Source organism: Opisthocomus hoazin, chromosome 2 (genome assembly GCF_030867145.1).
Source record: "Opisthocomus hoazin isolate bOpiHoa1 chromosome 2, bOpiHoa1.hap1, whole genome shotgun sequence".
In the NCBI taxonomy this organism is placed as follows: domain Eukaryota; kingdom Metazoa; phylum Chordata; class Aves; order Opisthocomiformes; family Opisthocomidae; genus Opisthocomus; species Opisthocomus hoazin.
Genome location: NC_134415.1, coordinates 104,050,692 through 104,072,211, shown reverse-complemented (window position 1 = coordinate 104,072,211; position 21,520 = coordinate 104,050,692). Strand labels below are relative to the sequence as shown.

Sequence of the window (21,520 nt, the reverse complement as noted above, 5' to 3'; positions counted from 1 at the left end):
AAAGATTACTTAACTTGATGGTAAAGTTACTGAGGGTTGCTCTGGGAGAGGAAAAATTTGCTGAGACTGGAGAAAACATGTTTGGAACTGCTGACAGTGAAGGCCCAATGAAGAAACAAAATCAGCTCACTTTGCAGGGGATGGCTCATGGAGGATAAGCAGAGTCGAGATGTACCCACTAAAATAAAAGGTCTGAATTATCATGATGGCTGAATTATGAGATGTCAGCTGAGAATGGGTTGAATGCAGGATGGAACCACAGGTAAAATCAATGTTTGAGCTGCAGACTGCAGGGAATGCACTTCACTGTGAGTTACAATATGGAGTGCTACTATGGAGAATCAGGGAAAGGCACTGATCTAGTATTTGAAGCACACGTGGCAAATGTGGAACATGTGAATTCATCAATGAAAATGGCAAATCTGACCTGAGCATCAGAGTATCTGAAAACGCTACTTTTTGCTACATTCAAGGAACATATAACTTAGTTCATACATTTTAGGTATCCCTTTTAATGGTATCTATACCTTATAAAGAAACTACAAAATCTTTTGATCTTGTTCTTCAGTCCTGGTTAGCTTCTGCCAACTCCCAACCCTTCTAGTTACTGGAAGACCAATTTCTGTTGATTCACTCCACGGCTTAAGCTGAGTGGCCAAAACTGCTTGTTGAGGTCTAATTTCCCTCACTTTGTATAAACAGAAGACTTTCAGCATGATGCACCAAGTGGCAGAGGACACTAGCTTGTACCAGTGTGAGCAATCAAGATAGGTGGGTGGCAGACAACATCTATTTTTATAAAATAAATTACTAGCAATGAAGCCATTTATAAGCAAGCTGGGAAAGCAGAGCAGAACTATTTTCATTCCATGCTAGTATTACGGTATGTCAGCACCAGGAACTAAAGGAATAAAATGGTAACAGTATCTAAAATCCCATCTGACTTCAATTCAGCCAGAGCCCTCACACAGCAGCACCTGACTCCCCTAGAGCCAGGAACATCACCCACCCACAAACCCACTTTGTTTTGACTTTCATTCCCCATCCTGTCTCTGAAATCACATCCACCTGCCACCCAGTCAACAAAAATTGGGACCTTCTGTGCATCCACAGGGCTCATCTCCAGATGTGCTGTGGAGCCCTACAGAAGTATTAGCTCCATGTCTGGGGCTGATAACCCACACAACATGTGTGGTCTTCACAGGCTGAAAACCACCACTGGCTCACTGGTGTGGAAGCTGGGGAAGCTCAATGGACCAGCATGGGTGGAGGGACCCCAGCATGACATCAGGAACTCTAATGGGTTCTTCAGGTGCCTGTAAATACTAAGCTCAGCCTCTTCTCTGCCTTCTTCTGTGTCGCTTTCTCCAAGGAATGCTAAGGCAGATTAAAGATGCGACCCCAGTTTAAGTTGTTGAACATTATGACTGATACCTGTTGGATACTAAGACTGATGTTAGTTCTAGCACAAGGACATTTTCTTCCACAACTAACTCAGCTTCACCCAGTGCTGTCATCTGGAGTGCATAGTGAGCTTCCACATTTAAGAGTGAAAAGGCCTTTTCAGATATTAGTGACTCACAGTATTGTTCCCAAGCACAGCTTGACAACTAGACCTACACCTGTTTCTCCTGGATGAGATGATATAGAAGGTGAGGGAGCAGTTGGTAAATATCCTGCAATCCACGTCTTCCGTGTCTCTGCCACACACCAGAATGTCTGCTGAAGGTTTTGGCTGCTATCCCAAACACAATGGCAGTAACAACATGTTAAATGATCTGATGCACATTACAGTTTAAAGTGTATGACTATTCCTATCTCATGCTTCCAAGGCTTTTCCTCTGATGTCAGCACCTATGCTTTTAGTTGCTCAGGTTACTGTTGTAACTAACATCTTCCCTCACACTTCACCTATTTAAAAGTAATCAAGCTAGGCTACAAACTTCCCCCCCAAAAACCATCCCAGAAATATTTCACTGACTTAGAAATGGAGCAGATTCAGCACTGGTGACACAAATACATCGAGCAGTCTAGCAGTGATAATATCCTACCTGCGGCTCAGGTTTTTTTCTTCAGCTTCCTTCTATAAATGTCCTAACTATTGGGTAATGTGGGACACCCAGGTAGTGAACCACAAAACTCCTGCCTATGGCTTTTTCTCATTTGAGAACCAAACTGCCCTGTGCTTCATAAACACATGGCAACATCCAAAAGGAAGATTCTGTTGTAGCTGAAGTTCTCAGCTACTTCAGAAACACCAGGATGGTGGTGGGTTCTGCGCCTGTCCCTGAAAAGCCTAGCCCCTCCTTAACTTCATCTTTGCCTCTCCACTTTTCAATCAGATTTTGCTGGACTTTCAATCTCCTTATGCAACAGTAAGATTTAAAGCTCTAGCAGCACAGTTAACTTCTTAGAAAAGTCTGGTATTTTATACAGACCCAGATCTTTTGAAACTCCTCAGCTGTATAAAAGTGGATTGGACTAATTCTTACTTTACTGAAATTATTATTCACTGGGAGCTTGCTTGAGCAAAGACATGGACTTCCAGAATGTATCATTAGCAGCAGTAGTAGTAGTAGTAGTAGTAGTTCTAACCTGCAGTTGGAGTTCATAGATTTGACTCCTCTTGCAGACCTCAATAACAATCAACAAAAATCAGAATTTATTAATAAGCAGTCAGAAAGAAAAGGACCTGATTGTATCAGAGAACAAAAGTCTGTTTTCAACTTTTTAACTGTAGTTACCATTTTCATCTTTTTGGGGAAAAAAAGAAAAGCAACAGCTCTGTTAATTTCCAGGGCCACTTATTTTGCAAAAGAAGATACCTGAAGCTTTCTAAAGGGAGTCACACATTATATAGTGATACAATTTGCTACTTAGAACAGGGAAATTGCTTTAACTTTCATCAAGTGTATAAAAGTGTTATCTTTATGCATTGTTCTAGTTATTCAGATTAATTCAAAATGTATTACAAGGACACGTAGAATTTTGAATTAGAGTTTAGTTTTTCCATAATCCACAAGATCTTCTTCATTTTATATTAATATACACTATCTATGCTTCAGGCTTACAATAGATAGTATATGCTCATAGCAGTTATTTTCTAATGTGAGAGATTCCTCTTCTCGTTTCTGGAGATATATTTCACAACAGAAATGAAGAAATGTGCATCCTATCTCAAGCTGAATAGCTGTATATCTCCACCATTCACTATCACTCCGTATGAGACTTAAAGTCTAAGCAAAAAATAACTTATACAGTTAATGCTGTTAAATGAAACCTGCAATTTTTATTCGGGTATAACTATTATTTTGAGCCTTCCAATTCTATTTTCACAATTCCCTGAGTGAAACAATACTGTATTCTATTTTAGTATGTAGGATGTAAGGAAGTTCAGAGATTCTGATCCCTAAAATTCATTGACAAAACCTGCTCAGCATAAAGAAAAGCAGATTGCCAAGATGTATGGTAAACTACCCTTAGAAAAAACCTCCTGGCATTTATTACTTCATCTGGATTACACAGGTGCATATCCATCTCACACATTTGGAAAATAAGAACTGCATTCTCCATTCAAATGCTTTTAACTTATTTACAGCTAGATCTGGAGACTTAATATTTATCATCACAAAGTATAAAGCCAAATGTCCTTTTTCTTCAGGAGCACCAAAGATTAACAGATTAGAATGTTTTCCACATGTCTATTTTACTGTCAAGAGAATATTAAAGAAGTTTTCCAGCTTCCGCAGCTCAGCCAGATGTCAATGGATCCCACAGTGAAGCAAAATTGGCAGAGTAGCCTTCTCATGACCCCAGCATTGTTTTATCAAGGATCAGTTTAAAAGTATAAAGGGCCATTTCTTGCTGAGATCTGTAATGTTTTTCAGCCCTTTTCCCCTGCAATTACACAAAAGTGCTGACTTTGTTGAACTACTGATATGCAGTAGTATTTCTTACGACTTCTCTCACACTGTGCTGTAATTGCTGTTTGTGTTGGCACAAGAAGAGTACCACGGCTTGTTTCCACTGTACATTTCCGGACTCTGGTTTCAGTAACATCAGTGTAGGATATTGTACTGGGCATATGTTTTGTTGTGTAAACATTAACTGGTAATTTACCCTGTCAATCTCCACAGTATGGCCTCTAATTACCAGAGGTTGAGGGGCTTCAGATGGACATTTTATAAAATATTTACAGCACTTATACTGCTTCTTTTTTTTCTTCACTGCTATCTGTGTTCTGAGAATCATTGCAAGGGAAAAATACAACAACATCAAAAATCATAAAACAAAACACAACAACAAAACCAAATGTATTCATTCTTGCACACCTCATTCTCTAAAGGAACTAAAGACTAGGTTCCAAACTAGTTAAGCAAACATTATGCCAATATTGCAGAAGACATTACAGTATAATAAAGTGTTAAATATTTCTGTTTCCTTTCAATTTGATTATTCCTTTTTACATCTTTTGTAACAGAAAAATAGTATATGACTGCTATCAGTATTTGTTTTCTTAAAATTCATTTTCACTGAATAGCCCCTGAACTTCCAAACAGCTATGCACATACTTAATTTGACTCATGACTCAGACAGATGTATTTAACAAATGGGACCACTAAGGTCTTGTTGGAAAATATAGCATCTATTGCACAAAGTCAGAACCAAGGAGCACCGTCCCTTTAAGAGCTCTGGAATATATATTTTAGTCATTCATCTATATAATTTCAAGGAAGTAGAACTTTCCATTTGGTGCTAAAATATAATGTCCTGAGTAGAATTCCAGGATGGGATTAAACAGTTAATAATTAATGTGATGAAAGAAGATGCAATCAAATAGGGCATCTTTTTGGATACCATAAATTAAGTGAATCTTTTAGTTCAAGTGAAGTTTTCACCACGATTTTCATCATAATGCAGGAAACTAAAAAAAACAGTCTAACAGTTTCTCAGCTTCTACTATTCCACTATAACTGGATCAATTTTTTAATGTTCATTACATTAGAATACCTTATCACATTACAAGAATGTTCCCTTCCAACACATTGACTAATTAAGTATTAGCACTAAGGTGGGAAGCCACAAAATGTAATCTGCCTTGCAAATCTTTTCCCCTTATTCTGAACAAAGTTCCTTTTTTAGAAAAGATAGTTGCAAATCGCTCATCTGATACAACTTCCAACAGTAAAGCCAGGACACTTATTTAAAAAGGCGTTCAACTTAGTGTCTTATCTTTTGCTATAGATGTGCATTATACTGCCTTGCTAAGTCTACTTTTATTCTGTTTCCTCAGTTTATTCTTTAGAAGAAACATGCTACATCAAATTAAAAATTCCTACCTATTGCTGCAACTCTCAGTGCAAGCAAAATCTTACTATCATGAACACAGATCAGAGAAAAATCTTTCTGTCTATAATTGTTTACTTTATGCATTTGAAAGGACTCTGTGTGAAGCAAATCACATCATTTGCCTCTGACAATCTGTCACCATACAGCACTTGCACTAAGCAACAAGGAGAAAAAAAATTAAATAAACAGGAAAATATGCAAGCTGGCAAAAATTATGGAGTTTATAAAACTACCATTCATTTATCTTTAAAAATGAACAAAAAGTTTTCATTTCTGAAAGCCTGGCTGTTTCAATTTGTACTGTAATATTTCAATAGAAAAAAAAATAAATGCCAAATGAATTGACTCAGGAGACTGATTCAGTGTTGCTTCATCACAGCACAGAAAGAAAAGATGATTGTCATACTTTAAGTACTGCATCAGCCTTGGTTTCTGTCTTAACTGAAGAGTCATCTTCGACTTCTTGCACTTGCGCACATGGTCACTTGTTCTCATATGGCTACAAAGATCCACCCAACACACTCATTCAGAGTGAGTGCAGGAACTTCAGTCTGCCTGATCATCGTCTCTCTGGATTTTCAGCAGTTTAATTTACCTTAGGAAACACCCTGAGAGCTTGTTTAAAGCCACCTGAGGTATCTCAACAATAGGAAGAAACTCTCCTTCATTTTTTGCTGGATGATAACAGAATTGGTTCCGAGGAGCGATAAATATGCAAGAACGGCCAGAGATTTCATTCCACCCCCTCAGCACAGCTGTCTGTAGAGCTGCCCAAAGAGGAAGGAAGCATCATCCTGTAAACACTGCGTTTCCCTACTGGAGACACTGGGATTTGTGATTTCCCAGGACTGTTCCTGCCACAGCAAGTTCCTCTGGCCCTTGCTTGGGTCTGAAAGTCAGGTTCCACGCAATACCATCTTTTTCAGGCAGAAACTAGAATAGGCACACTTGCAAATACCAAAAGGTAAAGGAAAGAAACAATCATTTTCAAGCTGGAAGCACTGTAGTGATTCTGTCCTTATTTTACACTTCTTGCTAAACTTTAAGAAAAACTACTTCAGGGTAAAAAGGCAGTGGCAGTCATTTCCACTGAGTAGAAAAATACATATGTCTAAAAGCCATTTATCTTCTTCTAGCTGATGTATACAGAGTCACAGCCTGAAAAAGTACAATATGATTATAGGGAAAAATTCTAAAAACAAGTCAAGCAACTCTTACAGAAATAATTTCTTTTTCAAAATACCATTGAAATTCAAGGAGGAATTAAATTCTGAATAAAAACCTGTCTTTAAAGTTACTTAAAATAACTGTATGCTCACTGAAATTTTTAATTTTTTCTTTCAAAATTTTTTTTTAAATTATGTTGAAATACCGTATGTGATTTCTGTCACTGCACCACATACCTTTATAGTCTGCAGCATGTAAGCTCAAAACAATGAAAAAGGAATATGAACCATAGTCAACCTAGAAGGAGACTACTTGAAAAACGCAAAGCTAGATACACAACTACTGGCATACTCATATGTTCTAGAGCAGAAAGTATCTAAAACTCTACATCCTAGAATCATCACCACATGTACATCTTAATCACAGGAACAAACAGGTGGTCTAATGAACATAAACCTAGTATTCATCTAGAACATATTTCAGATTGCTATTTTTTAAATACAGTCATTGATTTTTGTGGTATATTTAAATGAGAAATTTAATACATATTGGTGTGTTAGCCATGTCAGTTACAAAGACTGGCCAACATCTTCCATATTCAGATCCTATGACACACTGCTCAGAGCTTTGCCAATCTTTCACTAATCAAGCTGATATCTCATGGGGCAGAGATCTGCCCTGCACTACAAGAGTCCAGCTTCTCAGAACAAACTTAAATACACACTTGAATGTGTCATGTTAGTAAATGGTGATAGATTCCTCAAGTTTTCATGCTCCCATGCCTTGAATCAAAGATGTGTAACATAGGGAGTCCCACGTTAGCCGTAGAGATGGGTGCAGTGTACAGATGTTCAAGGAAGACCTGTAACAGCTCCGCAGTGAAATACCCAGGGAGGCCAGCAGCACACTCAGAGCTGACCAGAACCTCTGAAGTTTCAGCTCTGGAGACATCCTCCAATGGCCACTGGAAATGACAGCAAAAATCTCTCTTTTGCGCTGTCAATGCACAGGAACGTGTGCTCCTTGGTGACTATATATATGACCAGTAAACTAAATGGTGTCAGGACTGGAACTCAATTGTCCACTGTGTGTAACTCTTGCCACAGCTCCCAGCACAGCTTTGGCCTGGGCTCCACCAAACGATTTCTGGCACTGTCTGGGAACTAGCACCATTTAGGGACCATTTGTAGTTGGCAGTCTGGAAGTGCTGACGTTGTTTTGGAGGGTAAGAAACTGATTTTATGGATGCAAGCTTTTCATATCTATTGGCCTTAGTGCCAGCGAGACCCAGGAGGTATTGAGTCTGGGAACAATTTAAAGGGGTGATACAGCAACTGTAGGAGTGAAAAGTCTACTCAGACATGCAGTCTCATATCTGAAATTAACATGACAGCTGATGAGATAGAAATTTATTGTGAAATGCATGCTGGGGGGGTGGTGCTGAGAAGGGACAACGGGAGGGCTTGCAAGGATGGAGCAGTCCTGAGATGAGCCAGTTCCACAGGACACTTCTCTGTGGAAATCCTGCTTCATTTGTCGTGAAAGTTGGAAGGTCTGTGATAGACAAGCACAACATCATAAAACTAAAAGGGACCAGGTAACAGCTGTGGAGAACTAGCTTGTCCTTCTGTGAATAACAGAGTGCCTACATGATACTGAATGAGGCACAAAAAACAACCTTCAGACCAATGAAGACTTCATTTTCCAGTCACCTTGATAATCCAGACTCTGATTTTCAGGAACTGAATCAAAAACTGTTGCAAAATAACAGTTATAAGTTCAATTTCTTATTGCTATGGGTAGTCAGCTCATCAAACCTACAGACAGCCATGTAGTCTCATGTAAAAAAAAGTGCACAATACTACCTCTTTTATGCATGCAATCCAGTTGAGGCACAACAGAAAAATGTACAGGGAATCTGACACCAGTGTGCCCTCACCATATTTTTTATGCATGCTACAGATCTGTGACTTCAGTTCTCTAGTGTGATATTTTCACAACTCCAAAAAGTACTAAATATTTATTTTAAATTGGGCTTAGCATTTTGAAAACTATTTTATACTAATTTGTTCTATAAACACCTGAAAGCCTTTTTGAAAAGCCTTCTTACATTTCCAGCATTTGGAAGTAATTTGTTTCTAGTCCAAAAAAATGAATGTCTGTCCCTAACAGAAAGAGCTGGATTATTGCCCAGTCCACTTCAGCACTGGATGATGCTGACTCTTGGCCATTTAAATAGTCAAGTTAAACAAGGCACAGTTGGGATGATAAAAGAAGGTCTGTAAAAAGACTATTGCTCTGGCCATGTGGACTTACAACTATCAAACAATGACTAGGAAAATAGTGAAAGAGAGGAAAAAATTAACATAAGTGCCAGGGAAAATATTAGGATTAGGTGAATGTAGGAGCACGGTATCTGTTCATATCCCCCTTCTTTCAAGTGAGCTGCCAGCCGCATATTTACTCCACTTAAGCACTGATGGAAGAAAAGAATGGCAAAAAAAAGGCATTACAAAGAAGAACAAAGAAGAGGGCAAGAAGACACTAACAGTCTGTACAGAGTACTATCCTCAGATGGGCCTATAATCTGCTGGGTTTGTATCTAAATTGTACTCTGTCTTGTTTAGTGTGAGCCTTGTTTGCCAGCACAACTCTGCAAGCCTCTTATTAGCTGGCAAAAGGTAACACTACACAAAATTGTCTTGTCTTATTCTATTCATACTAATTCTTTCCCTTTTACAAACTATAGTTCCAGATCAAACTATAGTTCCAGATAAAACTAAAGATTAATGCCGCAGAACAGAATTTAATGAAGACCTAAGAATCATTTCAAGTAAATTCTCTGAATCTGTTTATTCTTGCATGAGAAGAAGTTCATTCATAAGAGGAGAAAGATGCACAGTAATGGAAGCAATACTAGAACACCTTTTAGGCACTGGTCAATCAAATCAGTATAACCTTAACACTTTTGAGATTTAAGAATCAAAAAATCATCAGTGAACCTCAAATTGGAACATATCACTGATGCTAAAGAATAAAACATGCAAATGACTGTCACTTAAAGGATGGGAAACTCAGAAATGAAAGCATTTAAGACGTGATTAGAGAGTTACAATAACACATCATTCCAAGAAAAAAGTAGAAGTAGGCAAGGAGGATGCAAGTACAGAAAAAGAGAAAAGAGCATAGAATATTTGGGCTAAATTCATTCTTTCTATAAATCCACAGTTTTAATCCTACTAGTACAGGAATTATCTTTGCCTTAACAATAGAAAACTAAAACCACTTCAGATTTTGTTTCTGTAGTTGCTGCAGTGATTTCTCCAGTCATATTCCATTTAGACCTAGGGTGATGAAACTATATGAACTTGCAAAGATATAAAGAGAGATGCATAGATTTGCATGAGAAATTCAAGGTTTAAAAATGTTATAAAAGACAGCTGAGGTTTGACTTTTAGCCAAAGGGAAGTTGTGTCTACTGCTCCAGTGAGGGAATTTGGAGATGAGAATAATCTATAACTGATGAAGGATCTCTTGGTCTGATTAGTGTCCTGAAACAGACTTAGAGTTGAGGTTTGTTGGTTCAGTAACTAGGGTTGAAAGCTTCTGAAATTCAGTCATCATACCAGAGGCAGCTAGAACAATGTAGATGTCTATTATTTGTTAATCATTTACAATATACTGAGTTTCATTTAAAATAAAAAACAAAAACCACAAAAACATACAGGCTACCTATTGGTATATGCATGTAAATACATCTTTCTCTCAGGAATTCTGGCTGCTACTTCAGTATACAATTACAAATATATTCCCTTACCTACCCTAAAAAGTTCAAAAAATAAAAATGTTGAAACAATGTCTACTGTTTACACTTTTTTTTTCTAGTAATAGTGCAACAGTTGTAATAATAGCAATGAGGAGTTTATTTGTGAACTACCAGGCTATCCAGCTTTTCTGAAGCATAGGGAGAAAGGTCAAAAACTTTCAGCTCCTCAGAAATTGCACACTACACACATTCTGCAAAAAGCAGCAAAAAGCAATGAAACTAGAGTTGCTACTTCTTTTGTACTGAGCTGAGAACAGAGCAGGAGTGGCACAGTCTGTTCATTTGCTTGCTTTTTTTTTTATTTTCTGAAATTGTAGGCAACAATGTAAAACCAGTACCTATTAAGAAAAAAAAAAAAACAACAAAAAAAAAAAAAAAAAAGAAGAGAGAAAATACTGGAAAACCTCTCTCAGATTTTCTGTATGAATACGTATGTTTTCATTTTCTTCCCATATGTAGGTCTGATTTATTCATTTGTGCAGTATGCTTTTTCACTTACAAAAGTAACTAGCTGACTGCACATAGTAATCATACTTTTTGATAAAATGCAAGTGTTTTTCTACTTTCCTAAAGCACACATCCTCTTTTTAAGTTTTCTTCACAGAAACCTTGCAGTCTGGTACTTTTTCACAATTCACCTGCCATTTTCCCCCCAACATATCTGCTTTCAAATGCAGTCTTATTCACCTCTGTTTTGTTAGCTTTCCATCTTAAACAATTCTGCTGACTGTTTTCTTTCTTAATATCATGTATTCCCTCAGTACAAACATCTGAATCTTTTAATTGCTAGCTTTACCAAAGTGTAGTGTTGTTTCTCTGAGGAAAAGGGAATAAAAAGAAATAGGAATGAAAAAAAAAAGCAAACTGATGGTTTCTAAAAAAATATTGTGCTATTGCTAATGGCTCATTTAGTTTGCTGACAAATAATTTAGAAGTGTTGTTTACACTTTCAAATGCAGAAAATATGTGGTAAGAGCCTAGGATAAATTAGTTCCGGGAGAAATTCAAAAGTAGAAAACTCTAGGAAGACCCTTTTTAAAAGGGGTGGCATGCTGTAATAAATAATCTCTTGCTTCACCTAAAATTATTGTATTATTATACTCTTACTTTTGAACCCAAACATTTTCTTTTGCGTGTTTTAGAATATTAGACAGATTTACACCTACAAATTGTGGTAGCTATCCTGTTTCTCACAATGGAAGTCTAAAATTTCGAAAGTTTAAGTTCTACAAGTTGGAACAATTGCCCTTAACATGAGAAAATTATTCATTTACACAAGAAAACCTGGGACCCACAGGCTAATACTTCCACAACCCTGCTGATGGGTGCTTTCCAGCTTGAAGAAATTCTGGTTTATAACTCCATTTGTTTCCTGCCATTTAGCCAACTTTCCACTTATTACATGCCTCCACGCCTTAATATTAACTCCCAGTACAGAACACTGTAAATTGTTTTCTGAAAAATCAAAGCATATGATATCCACTGTATATCCTTTGTCTTCTTTGGCAGTGATTGCCTCAAAGAATTCCAGGGAAATACTGAAGCATGAACAGCCCTTCCTGAATCTCATACAGCTATTCTCAGTCAAGCTTTGTTTTTTCTAATGCTTCCCTATCTGAACCTTGAAATTAGTTTCAGGCGATCTCTGTTAAGTCCTCTGCAGTTTCCTAGCATATCTTTGTAAACAGCAGAGGAAAGCAAACTTATGAGGTCTGCTAAAACCCTTCCATTTCTAAGCATTTCTCAAAATAGGAATGCAAAAATACTAACATTGTTTCAAGATCCCAAAACATGTGTGTGCTTCATAAGGGAAGTCCTTCCCACCCTCACGTTGTGCTACAAGAATCCTTCAGAGTGCCAGGCTGTGCAGGGGCAAGGAAATGCCGTATTACAGAACTCAGATAATTTGAATGGGCATGTATGTATTTGATTCACTTGCCCACTCATATAATCTCAAAACTACATTCCATGCCAAACTTAAAATCCGTTCAGTTTCTAAACTTCAATTTAAAAAATAAATTTTAAATCTGGACTACATAAAGATAATTTGTATTTGTCTGATGCTCTTCCTCTGTAGATTATTTTTAGCGTGTCACAAACTAAAATAGGTGAGCCTTATTCCTGTTCTACAAACAAAAAATTGAAGAAAAGTGATGTGCACAGTAACATGTCAAATCAGGAAAAGACAAGCCAAGATGTTACTGTTCCTGCCTCCTGTACCTCATTAATTTCATAAAATACCTCCCTATTGTCTTAAAAAAAACAGTCTTTCATACAGTGTTGAAATTTTAACTAAACTACCACAACTATTTTTGCTCTGTTAAAAAATAATTTAGATGTAAATAATTTCATTGCCAGGCAGTGGGTACCCCAGCTCATTGCTGATAATAGAACAAAATCCTAGTGCTATTTAATATATTATTCAAGCAGGAACTTTGGCAGCCCACTACATACAAGTTCATTTCCTTAATTACTACATAACTCCCATAAACCAGTACTTTTTGATCTGTGTAGCAACAGACAAATATGGCTAGACTGCCTTCCTCAGCTAGAAAGTCCATATTCACTCTCACATGAGACATTCCTAGCTCAAGTCTAGCACAAGTGCATGAAAGCTTCACACTTTTTCATGGTTGCTTATCTATCTTTCCTACCCTGTAACAGAAGTGTCAATTTATTCTACTACACTACAGCCACAAATGATTGTGCTTTGCAGAGAATTAAAAAGAGAGCATTTCTTCTAAACAAAGAATTATTAGGTGTCTTTTATCTTTCTTTCTTTCTTGATACCATCTTGAATGTCCAATTTTAGGTTGCTAATGGGTTAGACCGGAGTTGAGAGACACAGATGTATAAAAAATTTATAATCCTACCACGACTGTAGCCAATGGTCACTAGGAAGAAGCTGAACTACCAATGTTGAACCTAATGCGTAAGAGTCAATGGTAGATACAGCTGGAAGACAGGACAGATTTTAAATCTTTATTCAAGGCTTGTGCATACAGTTTGTTCCCTGCTTTACAGGGAGAAAGGGAAGGCATTCAGCAGTTGGTTAAACTGAGACTGTAGGCAGCTAAAAAGCAGTCCTAAATTTTGATCTCCAAAATGAACCATTTATATCAGTACATAAATAAATGTGCATACCTGAACTGATGATGCTTTGAATTAATACTGCTTTCTTTGTTCTCTTACATAGTCTTTGTTTTGTCACCCAGCATGCTGTGGATTCTTTGATTGCAGTTGCATACTTAGAAACTCAGGGAACCAAGAGTTTTTAGTTTTACTGTTTAATTTTTACTTACATCATGTCCGCATTGGTCTCTCTAATACAGCATTTTGCAAGAAAGCTCATCTAGTTTGAAAATCTCACCTAATTTTGTGACCCTGTTCAAGCAACCATCCAAAAGATCACAGCCCAGATATGGCTGTGAATTAAAATTATGAAAAAGGGGGAATTTCAACATAAAATGAGGAGACACCTGCTGGTTTTAACTCTGTGTCCGTTTAGGAATGAAATCCAAAGAAGAAATCAGGACATAAAGCTCATGAAAACTAAACCAAAGGAAAATGTACTCATGAGTTTTTGCAATGTCAAGTTTCATAAAAATTGTACTTCAGAAAATTATCCTGCTGCTTCATCCTGTTGCTTCGTTTTAAATCAAGAGATTAAAATGTGATTGTATGCATGCTGATACACATAACTCAGTAAAAAAGGTAACAAATCACCACCAGAAATCCTAGAACATTTCATATGTAACTAGCATATATATGTATTTGCCTTAGAATCATAGAATCAAAGAATCATAGGTTGGAAAAGACCTTTAAGATCATCAGGTCCAACTGTCACCCCAATACTGCCATGCTTACTAAACCATGTCCCGAAGTGCCACATCTACACGTTTTTTGAACACCTCCAGGGATGGTGACAGCACCACTTCCCTGGGCAGCCTGTTCCAATGCCTGACCACTCTTTCAGTAAAGTAATTTTTCCTAATATCCAATCTAAACCTCCCCTGACGCAACTTGAAGCCATTTCCTCTAGTCCTTCTTCCCATTTGACCTCCCACCATTGCTATCCATACCTTCATGCTATTTTACCGTTATCGCTTTTTATTACTTTTCTATTTTATTCAGCTGTTCTAAGCTCTGTGGCTTCTAGCTGTACATACTAGTCATTCACAAGGATAAGCTAGCATGAGCCCTGCATCCTTGTACACATCTACTAAAATGGGCAAATCAAAGCTAAAAGAACTGGCCACGGGATAAAAATGCTAAGTGAATTTTCTAGTACTGAAATATTCTTACAGATTCTGTATTTATTTAGAAATTCATCATTATGGGTATATTCTTTTAGGTCAATTAGTCCCAGAAATGCAGGTCTAAAAACTGCAGAGAAGAATTGCAGTGAAAGTGGTCTGGCACCTAAAAGAGATGTTGAAGTTCATGATACCTCTCGGACACAGACACCAATTCTTCAGGCTGACTTTTTGGACTCTCTTTTTTTCCCCAGCAGGGCTCCCAGTGCAGAACTGTTAGGGCTTTGTGTACACCCAGACATCAGTAAATGCTTTCTAAATTTAGCTGTGTGGCAACATCTTGCCTCTCTGCAAGACAAAGCCTCCAGCTGAGCTTGAAGATCAAAGCACATGAGATCTGCTAACTTCCACAGCTGCTGCATCCCCCAGCTTAGTACCAGCTCCACTACCTGCCATTCAGAGCAATCCTTAAAGCTCAAGATACTGGCACTAGCAGTGCCTCTAAATACTCGACTGTCTCAGGTAGCAGCAAGGACAGACGGCTCCATAAAGGAAGGCAAGCGAGGAGCCAAGAGTCACAGCTAGGCAGGCAGTGGCAGCAACCTCAGGAAAGGAGTCAGGAAGTTAGGTCAGCAATTCAAGGTCAGAATCAGGTCTGGAGACAGTAACCGAGATCGGTCACAGTTCAGCGATCATCCCGCAGGTCCCCAGTGATGAGCCAGGTCTGAAGTTAAGCCAGCAAGTCAAGCCAGCGGCTGAGGATGAGGGTGAGAACTGGGGAGGTACAAGACTGGGAGCAAGCGCAAATGCAACGTTGCTGCAGAGCAGCTCAGCCGGGGGCCAAGAACAAGAGCTTCAGGTTTAAAGCCACCCCCAAGTGAAGAAGGGGAAGCCCCCACTGAGGCTCCTTAGCAGCAAGCACCTCCTGAACAAGGGATCTTAGCAGTGAGCTGGCCTCTGACCACCAGCTGAAAGGAGTCTTGACAGCCTGTTACTGCAGGCAAGCTCAGCAGCCATGAACAGCAAATCCTGCATTAGAAAATGAAAAAAAAAAGGAAAAGCCAGGTACTAACCAGGAGATGGTTTTGGGTGCAAAATTCATCTGACCTTCACATGTAAGCTCGTAAGAATCATGGAAAAGAGGAATTTTAAATGCAATCTCTTTTCAGTTGCTTAACTTGGGCTCTACCTTTTCAGGCTTCTGGCCGTTGTGAACTCTATTGTTCCACGATCCTTGTGAATTAATAACGCATGAACTTCAGCATCTATGTTCAGATTCCTCTCCTGGTTCTGGCACTTTAAATTTAGCCATACAAATACTGAGTGCCTTTGTGTGAATCTAGTCCTTATTAGACAAGTAAACTGGAGCCACAAAAAGACACAAGTTGGTTAGTCTCCCCAGCATGCACCAAAGGGGCTAGAACCTATTTAGTGAAGTGATGAAGCAAAGAGGTCAGCAGCCAGTCATTTCTGTTGTATTTTTAAAAAAAGAAGTTTATTTAATCTTTAAAATTCAAGGATTTTAAAGACATCAGTGAAGTGTTATTAAATATTTTAAACTCTCTGTAAGGAGACATATTATAATATCTGTAATGAAAACCTGTATTCACAAATTTGGATTTTGCAGTCTGAACCTTGAAAATTTAATTAAAGGCTTGCTAAATTCTGTTTCAGGTACTAAAGTGTGGATTTTATTTTAAAAATCCTGTTTTCTAGAAAAAGAAAGCTCTAATAAAAAGTCATTTCGTTTGGCAAATCACCAATCTCATTCATCTCATTGTGTCCAATAAGGTGGAAATGATTACACAAGGTGATAAAAATCCTTGCTCCCTGGTAAATCATCAGAGTTTTCTGCTTGTTTTCTTGAAGTTAGGATTTGATCCCAGTAGTGCAGGGATCAGTCTGTGTTAATGAATTTCGACAGCAATTTGAATTTGATAAAGTTCTATGGGATTACCATGTGATTGTTTCATTCATTGAGGTATGACTGCCAGGCAGAACTCCTCTTTGCCTCTTCACGTATTCTTTCTCATGTTCAGATATGTGCTATGAAACCAGACAAAGCTATTTCTGGCAACTACACAACCTATGCAAGAAAAGAGTTCTGTATCACTTCCACTGAAAAGCTTCCCCTTTCTTATGCACTCTCTACATACTACAGGAGTCAATTGTCAAGGTAACTCAAATCTCCCCAGATCAATGTTCTGACTTATTGGGGCCCCTCCAGCATAGAAGTTTCCTGACCTATCTTGTTACCTGGAGGTCTGTAACAATTTCCCATAAATGTTTTACTACTTCTTTTAGCTACATTTTATGTTTGTCGCATTAGCAAACCCACACATGTAATTTTACTCATAATACCACAACCCCTAACCAGATCACCACATTGCTTCCCATCTTCCAAATTTGCCTCTTTGGTAAATTATATACTCTGGTATTTTAAAATTAAACCATTTAACCAAGAGCCAGTCACGTTTCTAACCTTAAATGTTTACTGTTTTGTTCTGATGCATCACTTCATGTTCCTCACATTTTTACACAGATTCTCTTCATAAAGGAAAGTGAATTTCCTTTCTCTAGGCAATGCTTTCTATCCATATTATTCACTTCAACAACTTAAAAAATTACTTGTCCTTTAAAAGTTGGCTAATCTCTCTTCCATCTTTCACTACCTATCCTTTTGCTAAAACAACACACATAAAACTGAATACTAAAATTACAAGACTACTTCCCTGCTAATTTCTTATACAGATACAGCCTGTCAGTTTTAGATGACTTTGGATCAGCCCCAAACAAAAGAAAATATTCTGGGTAGTATAATCCTGCATGGAACAATGCGATCTGTATATAAAATCACTTACTGAATCACCAGCACGTCTTTCCACTCCTATGAGATCTCCCATCGAAGCAATGCCTGAATTAGTGTAGAGTGATTTGTGGCTTTCCAGTTGTCATTAATTCTTAGGAAATACAATATACAATACAATAGTACTCAGTCTGAGGTTGTAGTCCGCAACGTGTTAGGAAGGGTGCAATTTGCCTGTTGAATGTTCTTTAAAATTGTTTTTGAACAATAATAAGTAGTCCATTATTTCTATAACCCCTCAAAAACATTTCACTTCAGATGAAATATTGCGTCAGTCACACAGACCCATAGAGGAGGAAGGGTAAGGAACTGCGTCTGCAGAGAGTCTGGTCTACAGAACGAACTGCTGAGCTGCAGACAAGGGGTTTTACTCTAGTACTTTGCCATTCGTGTTTCTTTGGCAGAGAGGGAAAGCTCAGGCAAGCCTGACAGCAGGGGTTAGAAGTGACTCGGGCACTCTGGTCCACTGGATTTGGCACTTCACCATCCATCTGACCTGTACAAGCTGCCTTGTTCTAGAAATAGTATTGCTTAGCTATAACACACCGCTAGCTACCTCCTTTCTTGCACCAGAGACAGGAGAGGATGCTGTGACGTACCAGCCCCATCTGAGGATCCGAGAGCCTGGGGACCTACCTTTAGAGCGAGCCAAGGAGCTGCTCGCAGGAAGCCAGCCAGAGAGACTGTGTAATGCCTGCTTCATCAAGGACTTTTGGCAAAATCTATGACAAGTTCAGCTCAGCCAAACATACTACACCTTCAGACATGCATTGTAGCAGAACTGGAGCACATAGGGAAGTCTTCTGGTGGGTCCCAGGCACCTCCGGCTTCTCAGTAATCTGAGAAGGCTGTGCAGAGGTTTTTTTTTAGATCTATTGCTCTCTTGCATTTACATGTTAATTAGCCTGAACTGCACATTAGGTGCCTAAGAGCTTTTTTCCGCTTTAACTCTTACACGGTTGATTTAAGAAGTAAATAAAAAGATAGGAGCAGGAGGTAAACCTGAAACAAGAATCACTTACAACACATACTGGAGTTAACAAAGCATAGCCATCGTTCAGTATTTAGTAGGCACCAGGACAGCAATTATTTTAAGGAAGGATTTGAAAAAAAATGCCTTAAGTATTTTCATGGCAAACTCCTCCCATGCTCAGGGGTTTTCATGCTTTTAGCTATTACATCTGCAACCACAGCTAACTGTGAAATTAGCAATTTATTTATCCCATGGTACATACACACACAACAGTAAAAGTGAGTAAGGGTCACTAGTGAACACTGTGAGTAAAGGTTAGAACCTTTTTTCCAGATTTTGTCATTCAGTATTTAAACAGATACCTGTGGATTCCTATATTGAAACATTTCCTTGTTCCTTTTTGTGGCTTATATCACTAATACTGTTAACAAGCTGCTGTTATTTCTAAACAACATAATACGAGCTCTGCCAAAATCGCAAGCCAGGACAAAGGAAAGTTGACCTTAAAAATGGCTGCCTGAATTGCAAAGAAGCAGAAGATGCCACCAAGGATAAAAAAGAACAATAAAGGACTATGACTTGTAAGCAGATTTTGATTCTGTAACATTTAGTAAAAATAGGTCTCCTTAGGAATGCATGCACACATTAAGACATTTTTCAAGATTGTATCTTTACAGAAAATACCTTAGGACTTGTAGTCTGTTTCTCATATTGTGTCCTATTCTTAAGACTATATAAACACAAAGGGAAAAATATCTCTTATGGAAATTAACTATTTCTGATTATTTAGCCACAGATTTGAAAGAAGATTAAATAGGATATAAAGTTGTTGCTAATCTTATTTGGAAGGTATAATTGATAAACAAAAAAGCACACCGAAGGCATGTTAATAGTGATAAAATTACCTAGACCACTCTGTGTACATAATTACCGATAATTTAGATTTATCCATGTGAAATGAAGACATAATTATGCATTATTCTATTTTATATTTCGACACTTGTGTAAAATAGAAATATTAGTTTACTGAACAATGAACATAAAGATGTTCCTAAGACAAGTGGAATCCGACACACCAGAAAAAAATTATATTTTATCTCCCTCATTCATCCAAAATCAATTAAATGTAATAATCACCACTCTTTCTTCGTGATTTTGTGTGGAGTTGAAGGTTATAAGTAGATAAGAACTGAAATTTTCTTGCAAAATCAACAGCAGTAATACCTGGAGACAATCTGATGTGTGCGCAATACTTTCCAGAAGTTTCGTAATTGCCTCTTTCCTTTTCTAGTCATTTCTTTAAGGCTGGAATTTTTTTTAAAATGTGCATTTGAATTAAACTAAGACTATCACTATCATACACAAAAAATGACAACCCGAGTTACCTGTACGGCTGTGAGGATATTGGCTAATGCCTGGCCATATGTATCATGACAGTGAACAGCAAGAGCACTCAGAGGAATTTCTTTCATAACAGCTTCCAGCATTCTTTTCATACTTCCAGGAGTCCCCACACCAATTGTGTCCCCCAGAGAGATTTCATAACAGCCCATACTGTAGAGCCGCTTAGATACCTGATTGGAAACAGAGAAACATGAAGAGGTCAAGATAAAAGAATATAAAATACAGTCAAGACCACACATTACAAAAGACACACTTCTGTACAGGTTTCAGGTTTTGGCCCACTGAGGTGGACCTATGTATCAGAAACTCTCTATTCATTCTTGAAAACTGTCACCCAAGAAAAGCGTCCCATAGATCCTGTTATTTTAAATTTACAGTTCTGCTTCTGTATGTGGAATAATCCAGCCAAATACATCAAAAACTTGTTTTTTGACTCTCCTACAGAATCCAAATAAGTACGATTGTACGCTATGAATTAAGTTTCTGTCAAGGCCTTTCCCAGCATTTTCTTCTCTCTGGGGATTTCCCAGCTGTTTGGTTTTCTCTGTACTGTTCAGCTTACAAGTTGTGCAGGGTAGACCTGCCCTTTTGTTTGCTTATTACACGGAGCTAAGCACATGGCTGAACTAAGACAATAAATAATTAACAAGAAGCCCGATTTTGCTTTGTCTTGGCACTGAAAACATCAATGAAAACTGCAGTTTTAACACATTCATTTTGCTTGCTTTTCATGAAATTAAACATTAAAATACTAACAAAGGAAAACTGTAACTTAATTAACATTCTAGTCTTTAAGATTTAAAATTTTTATTAATACCAAATAAAGCCCATACAAATAGTTCTTACTTAGGTAAGCAGAGCCCTAAATGTTTCTGGAATTATGTCTTTGAGCAGTTCTTTCTATGAGTACGAGATCTGAGATCTGGCCCGATAATGTTTGTATGGAGAGAGACATATACTAGGAAGCACAAAATTGCGGTTGCACCAAAACTACTGCTTTAGAAATTGAATGCAGGAACTTTCTACCTTAGATGTGCTGAAATTATTTGGAAAAGCTTTCACCTTTTCAGTTGCTGAGTATGTTTGTCCCCTTTAGCATTCCTCACTGTGTATCAACGATTCCAAAAGGCCACTCCATGGGAACAGAATCCCAGTCTGGAAATTAACTGTTTAGAAAGGAAAAAATACGACCTTTTTCCAAGACATCTTCAGTTGCACTGCACTCTGCTGTTAAAGCAATTCCAGGACTTCATCAGTGGGATTGCTGTGAATGTGTCTGAGGAAGCTGACAAAGTGCTGCACCAGCAGTCTCGGAAGTGCTGGATTAATATTGCTGTTCACTTAATTCAAAGCACAGCTGAAAAAGAACTTCAAGTAGTCTGAATCACCCTGCTTAAAGCTTGGAAGTGCTATGACTATTGCAAAGGTAGTAAAACTCTTTTTGCTTTAAAGCCAAAGAGCCCCCAGTTCGCATCAACATAAATTCAATGCACACTTTAAGAAAGGGATATTTACCAGATTGCAAAAAGGGATCCTATCTTGCAGCATATTTTTATGTCATCAACACACTGCAGCTGTCTTAATGGGACTACTGTTGTAAGAAAAAAAAGGATCATCTGCAGTTAGTGGTGGATTTCCTCTAGTTAATCCTCAAACCTCAGTTTTTATTTAAGCTCAGG

General features: G+C 37.9%; 1 protein-coding gene across 6 annotated transcripts in view; it reads right to left on the bottom strand.

Moving 5' to 3' along the window:
• HMGCLL1 (3-hydroxy-3-methylglutaryl-CoA lyase like 1) overlaps positions 1 to 21,520 on the bottom strand; it is a 121,359-nt gene that overhangs the window by 46,793 nt on the left and 53,046 nt on the right. For all 6 annotated transcript variants that reach the window (XR_012763247.1, XM_075414655.1, XM_075414654.1 and 3 more), the window contains one exon: positions 19,823 to 20,011. Coding sequence is in view for 5 of the 6 variants with exons in the window: in XM_075414655.1 (XP_075270770.1) it covers positions 19,823 to 20,011 (189 nt within the window). In the remaining variant the exon portion in view is untranslated. The remainder of the gene's footprint in view (positions 1 to 19,822; positions 20,012 to 21,520) is intronic.